Source organism: Pristiophorus japonicus, chromosome 17 (assembly GCF_044704955.1).
Source record: "Pristiophorus japonicus isolate sPriJap1 chromosome 17, sPriJap1.hap1, whole genome shotgun sequence".
Classification (NCBI taxonomy): Eukaryota; Metazoa; Chordata; class Chondrichthyes; family Pristiophoridae; genus Pristiophorus; species Pristiophorus japonicus.
In genome coordinates this window covers 118635948-118654096 of record NC_091993.1, presented here as the reverse complement: position 1 = coordinate 118654096, position 18149 = coordinate 118635948, and the positions used below count along the sequence as shown (strand labels likewise).

The following is an 18149-nucleotide window of genomic DNA, read 5'->3' as shown; positions in this document are numbered from 1 at the left end:
AATTGGGCTATTGGTGGCCACTCCAACTAAAGTCTGCGGTCATTCCACTCCGCAGCGCGGCCACTGATTTGCGGTGGTAATGGGCCTTAAGGAGTGGGGGAATTTTGGCCTCCATGACTTATAAGAACACAGACACAGACAAAGATTTGATTTTTCCAATACAATGGACTTTATTAAAAGATTATAATTTCCCTAGTGCAACACAGATTTAAAAGTATCGAAAAGAAACTACAAATTCTCCAGCTTACAGGTTTAAAATCCCTTCCTCGCAATAAGTATGCACCAGATTCAGCTAGTATAAGAACATAATAGGAGCAGGAGTAGGCCACCTGGCCCCTCGAGCCTGCCCCGCCATTTAATAAGATCATGGCTGATCTGATCATGGACTCAGCTCCACTTCCCTGCCCGCTCCCCATAACCCTTTATTCCCTCATCGCTCAAAAATCTGCCTATCTCTGCCTTAAATATATTCAATGACCCAGCCTCCACAGCTCTCTGGGCCAGAGAATTCCACAGATTTACAACTCTCAGAGAAGAAATGGGCAGCCCCTTATTCTAAGACTATATCCCCTAGTTTTAGTTTCCCCTATGTGGAAATATAATCTCTGCGTCCACCTTGTCGAGCCCCCTCATTATCTTATACGTTTCAATAAGATCACCTCTCATTCTTCTGAACTCCAATGAGCCCAACCAACCTTCATAAGTCAATCTCCTCATCTCAGGAATCAACCTAGTGAACCTTCTCTGAACTGTCTCCAATACAAGTATATCCTTCCTTAAATACGGAGACCAAAACTGTACGCAGTGCTCTAGGTGTGGCCTCACCAATACCCTGTACAGTTGTAGCAGGCCTTCTCTGCTTTTATACTCCATTCTTCTTGCAATAAAGGCAAACATTCCATTTACCTTCCTGATTACTTGCTGTTCTTGCATACTAACTTTTTGTGTTTCATGCACAAGGACCCCCAGGTCCCTTTTTACTGTAGCACTTTGCAATTTTTCTCCATTTAAATTATAATTTGCTTTCCTATTTTTTCTGCCAAGGTCGATAACCTCACATTTTCCCACATTGTACTCCATCTGCCACATTTTTGCCCACTCATTTAGCCTGTCTATATCCCTGTGCAGATTTTTTGTGTCCTCCTCACAATTTGCTCTCTAAACCATCTTTGTATCACCAGCAAACTTGGCTACATTACACTTGGCGCCTTCATCCAAGTCATTAATATAGATTGTAAATAGTTGGAGCCCCAGCACTGATCCCTGCAGCACCCCACTAATTAGTTTGCCAACCAGAATATGACCCGTTTATCCCGACTCTCTGTTTCTGTTAATTAGCCAATCCTCTATCCACGCTAATATATTACCCCCAACCCCGTGAACTTTTATCTTGTGCAGTAACCTTTTATGTGGCACCTTTTCAAATGCCTTCTGGAAATCCAAATATACAATATCAACTGGTTTCCCCCTTACCCACCCTTCTCATCACATCCTCAAAGAACTCCAGCAAGTTTGTCAAACATGATTTCCCTTTTATAAAACCATGCTGACTCTGCTTGATGGAATCATGTTTTTCCAAATGTCCTGCTACTGCTTCCTTAATGGTGGACTCCAGCATTTTCCCAATGACGGATGTTAGGCTGACCGGTTTATAGTTTCCTGCTTTCTGTCTGCCTCCTTTTTTAAATAGGAGCGTTACTTTTGCAGTTTTCCAATCCGTATACCTACAGTCTTTCTTGAGTAATCAATTCGAGCTGGGTGTAGGTTCCGAGGGTTGACTGGCTGGGTCAGCCATCTCCTTTGGTTTGTTCAAGAATTATGTGTTAACAGTTCTTTGTTCTGTTCTTCATATACTGCATGCAGGCTTTGTCCTTGTGGTAGACTGGTGTCCAGTTGCTGTTTGGCCAGAGATGACATACCCCTATTGCTGAACTGGCCGATCCCGATGTCATAAGAATGCTGTTTGCCTGACCAGATTCTGCACTCATTACCAAGGTTTCTGCACTCATTCGAAACAATATTCTCTGCATAACCTCCCACTGCTTGCACATCACTTTATTGCCCCGTTTTGCTCAGCAGTCTCAAGCACAAGCCTTCAACAGTACCTTTCACAACCTCACGCCATCTCAAAGCGCTTTACAGCCAATAAAGTACCTTTGCAATGTAGTCACTGTTGTATTGTGGGAAATGCAGCAGCCAATTTGCACACAGCAAGCTCCCACAGACAGCAGTGTGGCGATGACCAAATCATGTTTTTTTTTTTGCGATGGTTGCTGAGGGAGGGAATAATGGTCGGGGAAAACTCCCCCACATCCAAAAGACGGCACCACCGACAGCACAGCACTCCCTCAGCACTGCCTAGATTTTTGTGCTCAAGTCTCTGGAGTGGGGACCGGAACCCACAACTTTCTGACTCAGGGGCGAGGGTGTTACCCACTGAGCCACGGCCAACACCAATACCCAGAATTATTCTGAACCTTCACCCTAGTGGAGAAAATTGAGAGTATATTTGGTAAGGGTGGGAGAGAAATTAAATGCTCCATTTGGAGATGGGGGAAAGTAATTCATTTTGAGTGGGTGGGGTGATTGAGGGGGAAGATGAATAGCAGCGATCAAGCCTGTTCCACCATTTAATTAGATCATGGCTGATCTGTATCTTAACTCCATCTATCCATCCTTAACACCTTCCAACAAAAATCTAACAATCTGTGTTTTGAAATTTTCAATTGACTTGACCTCAAAAGCTTTTTGGGGGGGGGGGGGGGTGGGGAGATAGTTCCAGATTTTCACTACCCTTTGTCTGAAGAAGTGTTGCCTAACATCCCTCCTCAATGGTCTGGCTTGAATGTTCAGATTATGCCGTCTTGTTATGGACTCTCCCAACAGAGGAAATCAATTCTCTCTATTTACCCGAGCAACCTTTGATCATCATAAAACAGCTCAATGAGATCACCCCTATACCTCCTATACTCGAGGGAATACAAACCTTGTCTATGCAACCTATCCTTGCAAGTTAACCCTTTTAGCCCCAGCACATTCTGGTGAATTAGCACTGCACTCTCTCCAAGGCCAAAATATCCTTCCTGAGGTGCCCAGTCCAGAGCTGAACAGTTACTCCCAATGGGGTCTAACCAGAGCTTCATACAACACGAGAGGAACATACAAAATGGACGTCAGGAAAAGACCAGCTCGTCCATCAAACCTGCCCCCCACACCATGATGGCTGGAGCATCAGGACTAAAGCAACCACCCCTCCTCCTCCACCCAACCCTACCTCCCACCCACCCCTGCCCACCTTGCACTCATTCCCCTACGCACCCAACCTACCTTGCACTCACTCTCCTACCCACCCAACCCATTCACTCTCCTACCCACCCAACCCACCTCACACTCACTCCCCTATGCACCCAACCCACCTCGCACTTACTCTCCTATCCACCCACTCTACCCCCACCCCACACCCTGCCCCCCCATCCCACCCACAGCCCACCCCAAACCCCGCCCACCCCACCTCCCACTCACCCCTCTCCAACCCACCCTCGCACTCACCCCCCTACCTCCCACCCAGCCCACCTCACCCCACCCAACCCCACACCTGTAGCCCACCCTAAACCCCACCCCCCCACCTGCCCCACACACAGTCCACCCCACCTCCCACTCACTCCCCCCTCCCCGAACCCACTTCGCCCCACCTCCCACCCCGCAGCCATGTAATCTTCGGGTTGGAGGAAGGGGAAGTTGATTTTAAAAGGTCTCCAGCTACAAAATGGGTTTCAACGTGTGGCTAAAAGTCATGAAATAAAGACAAGGGAACCAGGCAGTGTGGTTGTGATACTCCACTTTATTCTGATGTACTAATAAATTTAAAATCACGCCTAATGGGAGATCATCTCCCCTCTTGTTAACAGAAACATGGTCATATATTACACTGTATAAATCAAAACAAATTCACATTGTGTTTTATTTTTAAATCTCCATCCTAAACAAAATACCGTTGTACCATGATGGTACTTGGAAAATAATTCAGTACGATCCACGTACAGCCACCAATCTGGTCCAGGGCACAAAGAACTAATGTACACTTAAGGTAACTTAAATTAAAGTTTTATAATATTGTCTAACTTTAAAGGAGGAAGTTTGATTTTTTATTCCCCCTCTCAACTCAATATTGCAAAAGGACCAGTTTTCAAGGTTACATTTCACAATTTGTTGCCAATTAACCCCCCCTCCCCATTAAGAAAAAATAAAAACACTGAAAAAGTTGATTAAAAAAGTATTACAATAAGAATTTCACGCTTTTGTAACATTATCCTGCAATGACTTGCATTGAATGGTCTCTACATCACTATTGTGCACATCTAGCACTGGCCCATCAAAGTGTGCAAACATGAGCGGAGAGCGGAACACATGGTCCATCAACTTGGGAACTTTGACACTGACGGAACCAGGATCACGTTTTATGGGCATCGTGCACGGACAACAGGAGGAAATGAGATTAATGGGTCTTTGAAGAACACGGCGATATCCAGCAATGAAGCACTTTGGTCTCCGGGGCTGCTCTCAGTGCCGCCTGACAGTGGGGAAACAGTGCAGGGGCTTCGAGAGGACTTTCCAGCTGTGTAAGGGTAGCACAACTGGCCACATGGTGGGGGGGGGGGGGGATGAAGAGAGGCAGAGGGAGAAAGAGACAGCAAGAGTGAAAATGAGAAAAAAAAAGGAAAAGATTGGAGAGAGTGGGTGCGGGAGAGAGCAAGAGAGGGTGAGAGGGAAGGAGGGAGAGGTTGGGAGGAAGAGCAAGAGAGAGAAAGAGCGAGAGAGGTTGGGAGCGAGAGCGAGAGAGGGTGAGAGGGTGAGAGGGAGAGAGGGAGAGAGGGAGAGAGGGTGAGAGGGAGAGAGGGAGAGAGGGTGAGAGGGAGAGAGGGTGAGAGGGAGAGAGGGTGAGAGGGTGAGAGGGTGAGAGGGTGAGAGGGAGAGAGGGAGAGAGGGTGGGAGGGAGGAGCCGGGAAAGGGGATAGGAGGGAGAGTGTGTGTGTGGCAGGGAGAGGGGGAGGGTGGAAGAGAGGGTTTTAATAAAAGATATTTATATGGCACCTTTAACAAAGTAAAACACCCCAAAGCTCTTCACAGGAACGTTATGAAGGAACGTTATCAGACAGAATCTGACACCAAGCCACGCTTCAAATGCCAACGCTCTATATTTTTTTTAAATGGCTGAGTCGTCTTTTTCCTCCCATTTTCAGGAAAATCTCACCAACTAAACAGGAGAAAAAAAAAATAATTTGGAAAGTGTGAAGATGGGAGAAAATGACCCAATCGATAGAAAATCCCTATTAAAGGGGCAGGTGACCCGTACATTAGAATACGGCACATCACGGCCATCACGGCAGTGTGAGGCAGCAACTACTTTAATCCGATCGAAGGCAACCGGCCGTTATACACGAGGGGCTTCTCGCTGCCTTTGGAGCGCGTTTCTTTCACTTAAAGGTGAATTCCGGAGCGTTTCCGGACACGTCAATCACGTTAGGTACATGTCTATAGGATGGCGCCACTCCAAAAACTGTCCCCCCGGAACACCTTTGTGTTGAGATGTTTCTACCAAAATGGTGGACTCTCTTTTCTGTCTTTTCCCCCCTTTTCACTGCACTCCTTCAGTATGCGGGACTCCGAGAGGTTCACCACAAGTTATAGGTAGTTCGAAGCAGCCTCCAACTCATTTAAAGGGACTGCTCAAACGGGTCAGCTGTGGCTCACTAGGCAGCACTCTCACCTCTGAGTCAGTAGGTTGTGGGTTCAAGTCCCACTCCAGGGACTTGAGCACATTAAAAAAAAAAAATCCAAGGCTGTTACTCCCAGGGCAGTGCTGAGGGAGCACTATACTGTTGGAGGTGCCGTCTTTCGGATGAGATGTTAAACCGAGGCCCCGTCTGACTTCTCAGGTGGATGCAAAAGATCCCATGGCACTATTTCGAAGAGCAGGGGAGTTATCCCTGGTGTCCTGGCCAATATTTATCCCTCAATCAACATAACAAAAACAGATTATCTGGTCATTATCACGGTGCTGTTTGTGGGAGCTTGCTGTGCGCAAATTGGCTGCCGCGTTTCCCACATTACAACAGTGACTACACTCCAAAAGTACTTCATTGGCTGTAAAGCGCTTTGAGACATCTGGTGATCATGAAAGGCGCTATATAAATGCAAGTCTTTTTCTTCTCAAACCCCCCAATGGTTTGAACGTACTGGGTGAACGTCCCCATCGCCAAACTCTCTAATGGACTTTAATTTTTAAAAAACATGACCGACTCGAGGCAGGAGAGAAGAACAGCTCTTGAGAAGCAAAATAAATTAAAGTCCTGAAACAGGTCACCAGCTGTTTGTCAGCTGAGATCAGTAGAACCTCGGTGAGAATGAGAAACTCCAGAAACTTCTTGCTATTTAAAAACAAACACACGCACACAAACACACTCAGTAAACGGATTGCAATGTTAATTTTTTTTTTCCTTTATACAAATATTGACATCCTATTTCAAAAAAACATACTACTGAGTACCTGAGGGAAAAAGAAGTATCTGAGAAGAGTCACGCAGCTAAAATCTTTCGCTCCCAGGCAGGCTGGCCGCCTCTCGTGTAGAGTGACCACCAACAGAGCAGATGTCCACACCCCAGGGAAATTCCTTTTCAGGCAACGAGGAGTTGGTCAACTAGAGCGCGCTGGTCTGTGCAATCCACAATTGTGGAGGGGGACTGGTCTTTAGATCGCAAGCCCCGGGGGAGTATAGCAAATAAATGCTCCTTTACCACTTGTGAGATCTTTGTGTGGTGGGGCAGGGGGGTTGGGGAGAAGGGGTGCAGAATTAAATTTGCCCAGCAAGTGAAAGCTGTGAATGTATTAGGCTCTGATACAAACAGTTGGACCTGAATTAGCTTATTGCCAGGAGAGTGGGGTGCATGCTAAAGTTCTGCGTGCAGTTCTGGTCACCACATTACAGGAAAGATGTGATTGCACTGGAGAGGGTACAGAGGAGATTTACGAGGATGTTGCCTGGACTGGAGAATTTTAGCTATGAGGACAGATGGGATAGGCTGGGATTGTTTCCTTTGGAACAGAGGAGGCTGAGGGGAGACCTTATTGAGATGTATAAAATTATGAGGGGCCTAGATAGAGTGGAGAGGAAGGACCTATTTCCCTTAGCAGAGGGGTCAACAACCAGGGGGCATAGATTTAAAGTAATTGGGGGAGGTTTAGAGGGGAGTTGAGGCGATATTTTTTCACCCAGAGGATGTTGGGGGTCTGGAACTCACTGCCTGAAAGGGTGGTAGAGGCAGAAACCCTTAACATTTTAAAAGTACTTGGATGTGCACTTGAATTGCCGTAACCTATAGGGCTACGGACCAAGAGCTGGAGAGTGGGATTAGGCTGTATAGCTTTGTCAGCCGGCGCGGACATGATGGGTCGAAATGGCCTCCTTCCATGCTGTAAACGTCTATGTTCTTCTGCCTCTCCAGGAGAATACATGGCTTTGGGGGACAGTCGAGGGGTGGGGGTGGAGAAAGAGAAGGACAGTCTACTCGTGATACTCCAGCCATCATGAGTGCGAGAGCAGGCTTGTTAAACCAGCTAGTCTTTTCCTGTCCATCAATGTATGTGTGTGTATATATGTAAGCTGCACTTTGTTCTGCATGGTCGGTTTCTTATAGTGCGCGGTGCCTTTAAATTTCCGCGCATGTGCGGTGCTTACATAGCGAGGCTGGTGAGTAGCCTGCGAGGGACCTCTCCCTTACTGCGCAGCCATGCAACTTAGAGGGAACGTGCGCGCGCGTCTGCGTTGTGTGCGCGTCTGCGTTGTGTGCGTGTCTGCGTTGTGTGCGCGCCGTGCGTGCGTCTGCGTTGTGTGCGCGCGTCTGAACAAGTCTCTCTCGAGTGTGAAAATGTGAGTTAAGTGTTTCGCCATCTCCCTTGGGTTGGGGGCAAGTGACTGCGACTGAATTTTACAAGGACCTGGATTACAAATGTTGATTGTGGGTGACTAAGCTGAATGAGGCAGGAGCCAGGCGGCCAGTATCCGGGTTGCTTTCAGTAGCTCACAGCTCAGACAATGAGATCCCCTTCTCACATCCAACAAGGTAAAAATGGAATTGTCCACCTTGTACACAATCAGTGCAACTGTCGTTAGACGAGGACGGATTTTGATCAGTGTCTCGAGCCGTGGGGAGGTCAGGCGCTCAAATGATGGCCCCCATTCCCGCTATCCAAACCACCACTCGACTCCCATCCTTCCGCACACTGCAGTCTGTGTCCTATCTCACTTTCTCTCTTCTGTTCCCCAATGTAGCCTATAACGGGTGGAAAGACAGGAGATAAAGAAATGACTCCCAACCTTATTGCTGACATCCTTTTTCTCCTGCTCTGTACCCAAGAGGATAGGGAACCCTTCCCATGCAGATTGCAACAGTGACTAGCTGTCCAATTCCTCCATTAGAAATTGCTATATTAATCCCTCACCAAGGAGATCAGGGCTGAGTGCAACATGGATGCTAGCATTCATGTTAAGTGAAGCTTCTTAATGAATGGAGTCCTTAAGGGTTTTGATAGAGTAAATAAGGAGAAACTCTTTCCACTGGTGGTAGGGTCAGTAAACAGAGATCACAGATTTAAGGTAATTGGCAAAGGAACAGGAGGAGAATTTTATTTTAATGCAGTGAGTTGTTACGATGTGGAACACATGGTCTGAAAGGGTGGTGGAAGTAGATTCAGTCGTAACTTTCAAAAGGGAACTGGATACGTGCTTGAAAAGGAATACATTTGCTGGGCTCTGGAGAAAGAGCAGGGGGTAGAGTGGGACTAATTGGGTAGCCCTCTGAAAGATCAGGCACAGGCCCAATGGGCCAGCTGTGCTGTACGATTCGACGATGAAGGAATGGAATCGAAATCAACGCTGACGGGAAAACCGGCAAACCATTAATGCGCCTGGGCTGTGTGCACTCTTGCACCCACGCCCCAACCCGCCTCAAAATACAACTGGTGACAACAGAACCATGAACTAAAGCGGGACAATGTAGAGCATGGTGGCTGTGCCCTCAGGGAACATGCATATGTGAAGTAACTGAATTCAGTGTTTGTTCCCTGTAGGTACTGATACCATTCACATTAGCCCAGTCCAGCACAGGCATGCCCATCTCTACCTCCCTCCCTGCTAATCACATCAAAAAGGTCCATGAAATGGGCACATTTGGGATGAGACAGAGAGTGATAGTCGCGCCCCCACCCCACCCCTCCCCAACGTGCCCCCAGACAGCAAGACCCCGCCCAATAGCTCTGCTCAAGTGGTTGGCCAGGGTATATGACAGAACATGCGTTGACCCATCTGCGTTTGAAAGGTTGGATTCCGTAACCTCCGCCGGCAAAGTCACAGGCGGCCATTAGTCCGCGAGGACCACGAGCTCACCGTCGCTGCGGTATTCCACGTCGGAATCGTCCTCCTCACCGTACTCGTACATTTCGCCGTTGGCGTCGCTCAGGTGCATTTCCTTCATGTCCGCCTGCTCCGATTTGAGACTCCGGGTGTTGAGGATGACGGGCATGTTGGGATCGGGGCTGCAGGGTCGATAGTGTTCAGACACTGCCGGCTGTACGGGGATGGACGTCATTCCGATCTGTCCGGGATACAGCACCTCCGAGGGGTGTAAGTGAACTTGGTCCTGCTGCCTGCGTGGGGGAGCAATAAAATCAGGATGAATATAATCAGGATTGACCAATGTACAATGCAAATGGAAAGATGGAGGTCTTGTGCCCCAGACTTAAAAGGGGCTTCTAGTTGCATCACACCGTATGTCAGTTGTGGCTCAGTGGGTAGCACTCTCTCACCTGATTCAGAAGGTTGTGGTTTCAAGTCCCACTCCAGCGACTTGAGCACACAATCCAGGCTGACACTCAAGTGCAGTGTTGAAGGTGTGCCATCTTTTGCATGTGCCGTTAAACCGATGCACCGTCTACTCTCGTGGGTGATTCCATTAAAAAATCAATTCCGAAGAAGAGCAGGGGTGTTATCCCCGTTGTCCTGGCCGTTATTTATCCCTCAACCAGCAGCATATCTGGTCATTATCATATTGCTGTTTGTGGGAGCTTGCTGTGCAAAAATTGGCTGCCGCGTTTCCTACATTAAAAAAGACTTGCATTTCTATAGCTCCTTTCAAAAGCAAAAGACAGAAAGGAGATGAGGAAAAGTGGAGGGCAGAGAAACCCAAGGCAAAGAACAAAAAGGGCCACTGTACAGCAAAATTCTAAAAGGACAAAGGGTGTTAAAAAAGCAAGCCTGAAGGCTTTGTGTCTTAATGCAAGGAGTATCCGCAATAAGGTGGATGAATTAAGTGTGCAAATAGATGTTAACAAATATGATGTGATTGGGATTACGGAGACGTGGCTCCAGGATGATCAGGGCTGCGAACTCAACATCCAGGGGTATTCAACATTCAGGAAGGATAGAATAAAAGGAAAAGGAGGTGGGGTAGCATTGCTGGTTAAAGAGGAGATTAATGCAATAGTTAGGAAAGACATTAGCTTGGATGATGTGGAATCTATATGGGTAGAGCTGCAGAACACTAAAGGGCAAAAAACGTTAGTGGGAGTTGTGTACAGACCTCCAAACAGTAGTAGTGATGTTGGGGAGGGCATCAAACAGGAAATTAGGACTGCATGCAATAAAGGTGCAGCAGTTATAATGGGTGACTTTAATATGCACATAGATTGGGCTAGCCAAACTGGAAGCAATACGGTGGAGGAGGATTTCCTGGAGTGCATAAGGGATGGTTTTCTAGACCAATATGTCGAGGAACCAACTAGGGGGGAGGCCTTCTTAGACTGGGTGTTGTGTAATGAGAGAGGATTAATTAACAATCTCATTGTGCGAGGCCCCTTGGGGAAGAGTGACCATAATATGGTGGAATTCTGCATTAGGATGGAGAATGAAACAGTTAATTCAGAGACCATGGTCCAGAACTTAAAGAAGGGTGACTTTGAAGGTATGAGGCGTGAATTGGCTAAGATAGATTGGCGAATGATACTTAAGGGGTTGACTGTGGATGGGCAATGGCAGACATTTAGAGACCGCATGGATGAATTACAACAATTGTACATTCCTGTCTGGCGTAAAAATAAAAAAGGGAAGGTGGCTCAACCGTGGCTATCTAGGGAAATCAGGGATAGTATTAAAGCCAAGGAAGTGGCATACAAATTGGCCAGAAATAGCAGCGAACCTGGGGACTGGGAGAAATTTAGAACTCAGCAGAGGAGGACAAAGGGTTTGATTAGGGCAGGGAAAATGGAGTACGAGAAGGAGCTTGCAGGGAACATTAAGGCGGATTGCAAAAGTTTCTATAGGTATGTAAAGAGAAAAAGGTTAGTAAAGACAAACGTAGGTCCCCTGCAGTCAGAATCAGGGGAAGTCATAACGGGGAACAAAGAAATGGCAGACCAATTGAACAAGTACTTTGGTTCAGTATTCACTAAGGAGGACACAAACAACCTTCCGGATATAAAAGGGGTCAGAGGGTCTAGTAAGGAGGAGGAACTGAGGGAAATCTTTATTAGTCGGGAAAACGTGTTGGGGAAATTGATGGGATTGAAGGCCGATAAATCCCCAGGGCCTGATGGACTGCATCCCAGAGTACTTAAGGAGGTGGCCTTGGAAATAGCGGATGCATTGACAGTCATTTTCCAACATTCCATTGACTCTGGATCAGTTCCTATGGAGTGGAGGGTAGCCAATGTAACCCCACTTTTTAAAAAAGGAGGGAGAGAGAAAGCAGGGAATTATAGACCGGTCAGCCTGACCTCAGTAGTGGGTAAAATGATGGAATCAATTATTAAGGATGTCATAGCAGCGCATTTGGAAAATGGTGACATGATAGGTCCAAGTCAGCATGGATTTGTGAAAGGGAGATCATGCTTGACAAATCTTCTGGAATTTTTTGAGGATGTTTCCAGTAAAGTGGACAAAGGAGAACCAGTTGATGTGGTATATTTGGACTTTCAGAAGGCTTTCGACAAGGTCCCACACAGGAGATTAATGTGCAAAGTTAAAGCACATGGGATTGGGGGTAGTGTGCTGACGTGGATTGAGAACTGGTTGTCAGACAGGAAGCAAAGAGTAGGAGTAAATGGGTACTTTTCAGAATGGCAGGCAGTGACTAGTGGGGTACCGCAAGGTTCTGTGCTGGGGCCCCAGCTGTTCACATTGTACTTTAATGATTTAGACGAGGGGATTAAATGTAGTATCTCCAAATTTGCGGATGACACTAAGTTGGATGGCAGTGTGAGCTGCGAGGAGGATGCTATGAGGCTGCAGAGTGACTTGGATAGGTTAGGTGAGTGGGCAAATGCGTGGCAGATGAAGTATAATGTGGATAAATGTGAGGTTATCCACTTTGGTGGTAAAAACAGAGAGACAGACTATTATCTGAATGGTGACAGATTAGGAAGGGGGAAGGTGCAGCGAGACCTGGGTGTCATGGTACATCAGTCATTGAAGGTTGGCATGCAGGTACAGCAGGCGGTTAAGAAAGCAAATGGCATGTTGGCCTTCATAGCGAGGGGATTTGAGTACAGGGGCAGGGAGGTGTTGCTACAGTTGTATATGGCCTTGGTGAGGCCACACCTGGAGTATTGTGTACAGTTTTGGTCTCCTAACTTGAGGAAGGACGTTCTTGCTATTGAGGGAGTGTAGCGAAGATTCACCAGATTGATTCCTGGGATGGTGGGACTGACCTATCAAGAAAGACTGGATCAACTGGGCTTGTATTCACTGGAGTTCAGAAGAGTGAGAGGGGACCTCATAGAAACGTTTAAAATTCTGACGGATTTGGACAGGTTGGATGCAGGAAGAATGTTCCCAATGTTGGGGAAGTCCAGAACCAGGGGTCACAGTCTAAGGATAAGGGGTAAGCCATTTAGGACCGAGATGAGGAGAAACTTCTTCACCCAGAGAGTGGTGAACCTGTGGAATTCTCTACCACAGAAAGTAGTTGAGGCCAATTCACTAAATATATTCAAAAGGGAGTTAGATGAAGTCCTTACTACTCGGGGGATCAAGGGGTATGGCGAGAAAGCAGGAAGCGGGTACTGAAGTTTCATGTTCAGCCATGAACTCATTGAATGGCGGTGCAGGCTAGAAGGGCTGAATGGCCTACTCCTGCACCTATTTTCTATGTTTCTATGTTTCTATGTTTCACAACCACTGGACGTCTCAAAGTGCTTTTGTAGTGCAGTCACTGTTGTAATGTGGGAAATGCGGCAGCCAATTTGCGCACAGCAAGCTCCCACAAACAGTAGTGATAAAGACCAGATAATCTGTTTTTTTTTAATTATGTTGATTGAGGGATAAATATTGGCCAGGACACCTGGGATAACTCCCCTGTTCTTCAAAATAGTGCCGTGGGTTCTTTTACGTCCACTTGAGAGAGCAGACGGGCCTCGGTTTAACGTCTCATCTGAACGACATCTGAAGGGTCATCGACCCAAAACGTTAACTCTGTTTCTCTCTCCACAGATGCCGCCTGACTGGCTGAGTATTTCCAGCATTTATTTCCCATTCTTTACTAAGTTAGCATACAGAGAAACAGGAGCGGGCCAGTCAGTACCTCGGGACAGCTCCACCATTCAATTAGATTATGGCTGATCTGTCCCTCAACTCTATTTATCTGCCTTTGCTCCCAATACCGTGATACCCTTCCCCAATAAATATTTATCGATTTCAGTCTTGAAAGCTCCAATTGTCCTCCGAGCACACCCCCAATGCTCAGAACTATGTCCCCTCATCCAATTCTTTGACAAGTGGAGCTCATTGACCCTTCATGTGGTGCACTTGATAAGGGTCATACACACGTTTCTGACAACAGATGGCTGGGGTGATCAATAAGCTAACGGCAGTGGCAGGGGGCAACCAGCGACACCTACTGGAAGTGGACACACATGACTATCAGGTGGGGAAAATGGCGGGCCTCAGTTGGGATGGCCTCTGTGGCGGAATAGCCAGCTGACACCCACTGGGCAAGTGAATAATAACCACAGAGGGGCAAAGTGCCACCTGATGTTTGACAAGGAGGCACTGGCAAGGGCGGATTCAGGGCCTGATGGGCCTGGGGAAAACTGATCCAAATGGGCCGATAGGTATCTTTGTTCATGTTCCTTACATTACGTATATGATTCTGATTCTGAGTATGAAAACATAGGCCAGTATATTGAACAATGAAAGCATATATTCTGTATCAAGTAGGTAATATTCTGGTTCTAGTAACATTGCAATACTAGATTCCTATATCTTATATATATATATTTATCTCAATAACATGTGAAATAAAACAGGCCAGTACATATTCTGTTCTGTATATAGATACCTCTGTATATAGGTACATTTGTATATATAGGTACATCTGTATATCGGTACATTAGTGTATATAGGTACTTCTGTATATCAGTACATTAGTGTATATATTAGTGTATATAGGTACTTCTGTATATCAGTACATTAGTGTATATAGGTACATTAGTGTATATATTAGTGTATATAGGTACTTCTGTATATCAGTACATTAGTGTATATAGGTACATTAGTGTATATATTAGTGTATATAGGTACTTCTGTATATCGGTACATTAGTGTATATCGATACATTAGTGTATAAACAAGTGAATCTCCTCGGTCTTGTTTTTCTTCTCTTGTCTATTCTCTTCAGCCTATTTGGGAGACTTTATATATTTTTTTCCTACTTTTATTTGGTGGGCCTGAGACTGCAGCCCCGCCCGCCCTGTGGTGAACCCACCCCCCCCCCCCACCCCCACGGCGAATCCACCCCCCCCCCCACCCCCCGCACCATAGTGTAAAACGAGGTCAGTGAATCAGCGGCCCATATTAGATCCCTCTCGAGGCTTACGTCTGTGAAAGTTAAATCAGCAAAAATGTAAAGCAGTCTGCCAATTCGCTATCACCCGTTTTACAATACCGCACAAAGTCAAAATGACCCCAGCTGCTTTTCAGCTGGGGAGATGACCCGAAGAGGGAAAAAGCAGCACTCCCGAAGCCATGCAGCTGAATACCAGGGTTACTCACCCAACAGTGTAACACTGCTGTACTTCCTGCCGTCGGTACTTCATCAGTGCTTTATACTCCCCAACCCTCAGCCTCTTCCCGTCCACAATGCAGGTCCGCTTTGGCCGAGGCTTGTACTTGTAGTCCGGGTATTTCTCTAGGTGCTGCCGACTCAGCCGTGCCTGCTCCTCGTAGTAAGGCTGCTTCTCCACATTGGACATCGATTTCCAGCGGGACCCTGGAATCAGAGATTACCTCAGAGTCAATATCAAATGCTCACGAGACACGCCGTTGCTATTCACTAAACCGAACTCACCCAGAGATTAACTAGGAAAACCAGTTAGATTCCCGCTGGGATAGCATGACAACAATCGGCAATACCTTTCCATGTGCTGCAAAAGTACTCCCAATAATTTTAATGGAGAGCTTTCTGCAACTAGACTGGACATACAGGGTAGTGGTTGTGCTGCAGCTATTCAAAGCTCTGGTTAGGCCACACCTGGGACACTGTGTTCAGTTCTGGGCACCACACCGTAGGAAGGATATATCGGCCTTGGAAGGAGTGCAGCCTGGATTTGCCAGAATGATACCTGGACTCCAACGGTTAAAGGAAGAAAGACTGGCATTTATATAGCGCCTTTCACGATCACCGGACATCCCAAAGCACTTTACAGCCAATGAAGTACTTATTGAAGTGTAGTCACTGTTATAATGTAGGGAAACACGGCAGCCAATTTGTGCACAGCAAGCTCCCACAAACAGCAATGTGATAACCAGATAATCTGTATTTTCTAAGTAATGTTGATTGAGGGATAAATATTGGCCGGGACACCGGGGCTAACTCCCCTGCTCTTCTTTGAAATACTGCTATTGGGTCTTTTATGTCCACCCAAGAGAGCAGACGGGGCCTCGGTTTAACGTCTCATCTGAAAGACGGCACCTCCGACAGTGCAGCGCTCCCTCAGCACTGAACTGGAGTGTCAGCCTGGATTTTTGTGCTCAAATCCCTTGGAGTGGGACTTGAACCCACAACCTTCTGACTCAGAGGCAAGGGTGCTGCCCACTGAGCCACAGCTGACACTGAAGAGAATACGCTCTCTCCTCAGAAGGTTTTTCTCCCACAGGAACATCCCCATCGAGATGTTTTAAAAAAAAAAAATAAACCATTTCCCGAAATCTCGAGGCGGGTTAGTCTCTGAAAGATAATGGTTCCCGATATCATGGGGATCTCGACAAACCCCGCACGCAGCAATCTTCGGCTGAAACGTTCTACTTAATTCAGGAATTCGACAGAATGCAGAGAAACTCAGGCAATTGGCAGCTCTTTCTATTCAGACCATTAATCATTCATCCCAGCAGCTCGATCTGAACAAAAGCCAGGGAGAAATATCGCTCACCCTCGGACAAAGAAAAAAAACAGGTTCTACACAATACTGATTAGACTTCTAAAACGTGCAGCTGCCTCTGGGCACTCCCAGGCAAGGACAGAACAGGTTAGATGCAATGTAAAGCTGCTGTAATACTGCGTTGACAGAAGTGCACTAATCCTTATGACAAGTACTTCCATTTCCTATTGCCACAATAACAACTTACATTTATACAGCGTCTTCAACACAGTGAAATGTCCCAAGGCGCTTCATACGAGCGTCATCAGACAAAATTTTACACTGAGGAGATATATCAGGACATAAAAACATCGAAACATAGAAATTCACAGCGCAGAAGGAGGCCATTTCGGCCCAGTGTGTCCGCGCCGGCCGACAAAGAGCCGCACGGCCCCCGGTCAGCAGCCCTGAAGGTTACATATAGACCTATGAACAATGAACAATGGCGGACACGTTTGATTAGGTCCAATGCATACACCTCGCTGTAAAGCTGAACCTGTAGCTGGCTCTGATGGTTTAGTTGGCAAAATCAGTGTGCAACTGAGTCACATGTAGTTAGATGCCCAGGTCGGATCCTCGGACTCTGCTGAGTTCGGTAATCTGAGCTGGAGTGGGGAATAAGCAAGAAAAGAAAGACATGTGACCTAACGCTTGGTTAAAGAGGAAGTCCCACTCCAGGACTTAAGCACTTAAAACTAGGCTGACACTCCCAGTGAGGTGCTGAGGGAGTGTTGCACTGTCGGAGATGCCGCCTTTCGGATGAGATGTTAAACCGAGGCCCCGTCTGCTCTCTCAGGTGGACGTAAAAGATCCCATGGCACTGTTTCGAAGAAGTGCACGGGAGTTATCCCCGGTGTCCCGGACAATATTTAACTCTCAAATCAACATTTAACAAAAGACAGATTATTTGGCCATTATCACATTGCTGTTTGTGGGAGCTTGCTTTGCGTAAATTGACTACTGCGTTTTCCACATTACAACAGTGACTACCACTCCAGAAGTACTTCATTGGCTGTAAAACACTTTGAGACATCCAGTGGTCATGAAAGGCGCTATATAAATGCATGGCTTTCTGTTTTTAGGTAGAGGCGCGGCTGACAATTGGGGGTGGGGGGGGGGAATCAGTGATGGACAAGAGGCCAGAAATGGAGGAGCGTAGAGTTCTCGGAGGGTTGTAGGGCTGGAGGAGATTACAGAGATAGGGAGGGGGGAGTCCATGCAGGGGTTTGAACACAAGGATGAGAATTTTAAATTAGAGGTTGTGCTGGTCCATGAGCCAATGTAGGTCAGTGAGCACAGGGGTGATGGGTGAATGGGACTTGATGCCACATTTCTGTGGCCTGAGTAAGATTGGAAATTTAGTGATAATTTCTCGGTGGGTGTGTGTTGTGGGCCCACTGCCACAGGGGGACTGGGCTGGATAGAAAAAGAAAGATATACTTGCACCGAAAGCACTTCCAAGACCTCGGGACTTCCCGAAGCATTTGACAGCCAATGAAGTACTTTTGAAGTGTAGTTACTGTTGTAATGTGGGAAATGCAGCAGCCAATTTGCGTGCAGCAAGCTCCCACAAACAGCAGCATGATAATGACCCAGATAATCTGTTTTTTTTTAAAAAAGTGATGTTGATTGAGGGATGAATATTGGCCAGGATACCATGGAGAACTCCCCTGTTCTTCAAAAA

At 46.7% G+C, this 18149-nt stretch overlaps 1 protein-coding gene across 5 annotated transcripts in view; it reads right to left on the bottom strand.

The window, feature by feature from the left end:
• Window positions 1–3821: 3821 nt before the first annotated feature.
• Window positions 3822–18149, bottom strand: part of LOC139228058 (transcription factor SOX-13-like) — a 193893-nt gene continuing 179565 nt past the window's right edge. For 4 of the 5 annotated variants that reach the window (XM_070859212.1, XM_070859214.1, XM_070859213.1 and 1 more), the window contains 3 exons: window positions 15102–15318; window positions 9444–9703; window positions 3822–8331 (listed from right to left, as the gene is read on the bottom strand). In XM_070859212.1, the coding sequence (XP_070715313.1) occupies window positions 8213–8331; window positions 9444–9703; window positions 15102–15318 (596 nt within the window). In that variant the 3' untranslated portion in view covers window positions 3822–8212. The remainder of the gene's footprint in view (window positions 8332–9443; window positions 9704–15101; window positions 15319–18149) is intronic. The other variant, XM_070859215.1, reaches the window with a different exon arrangement.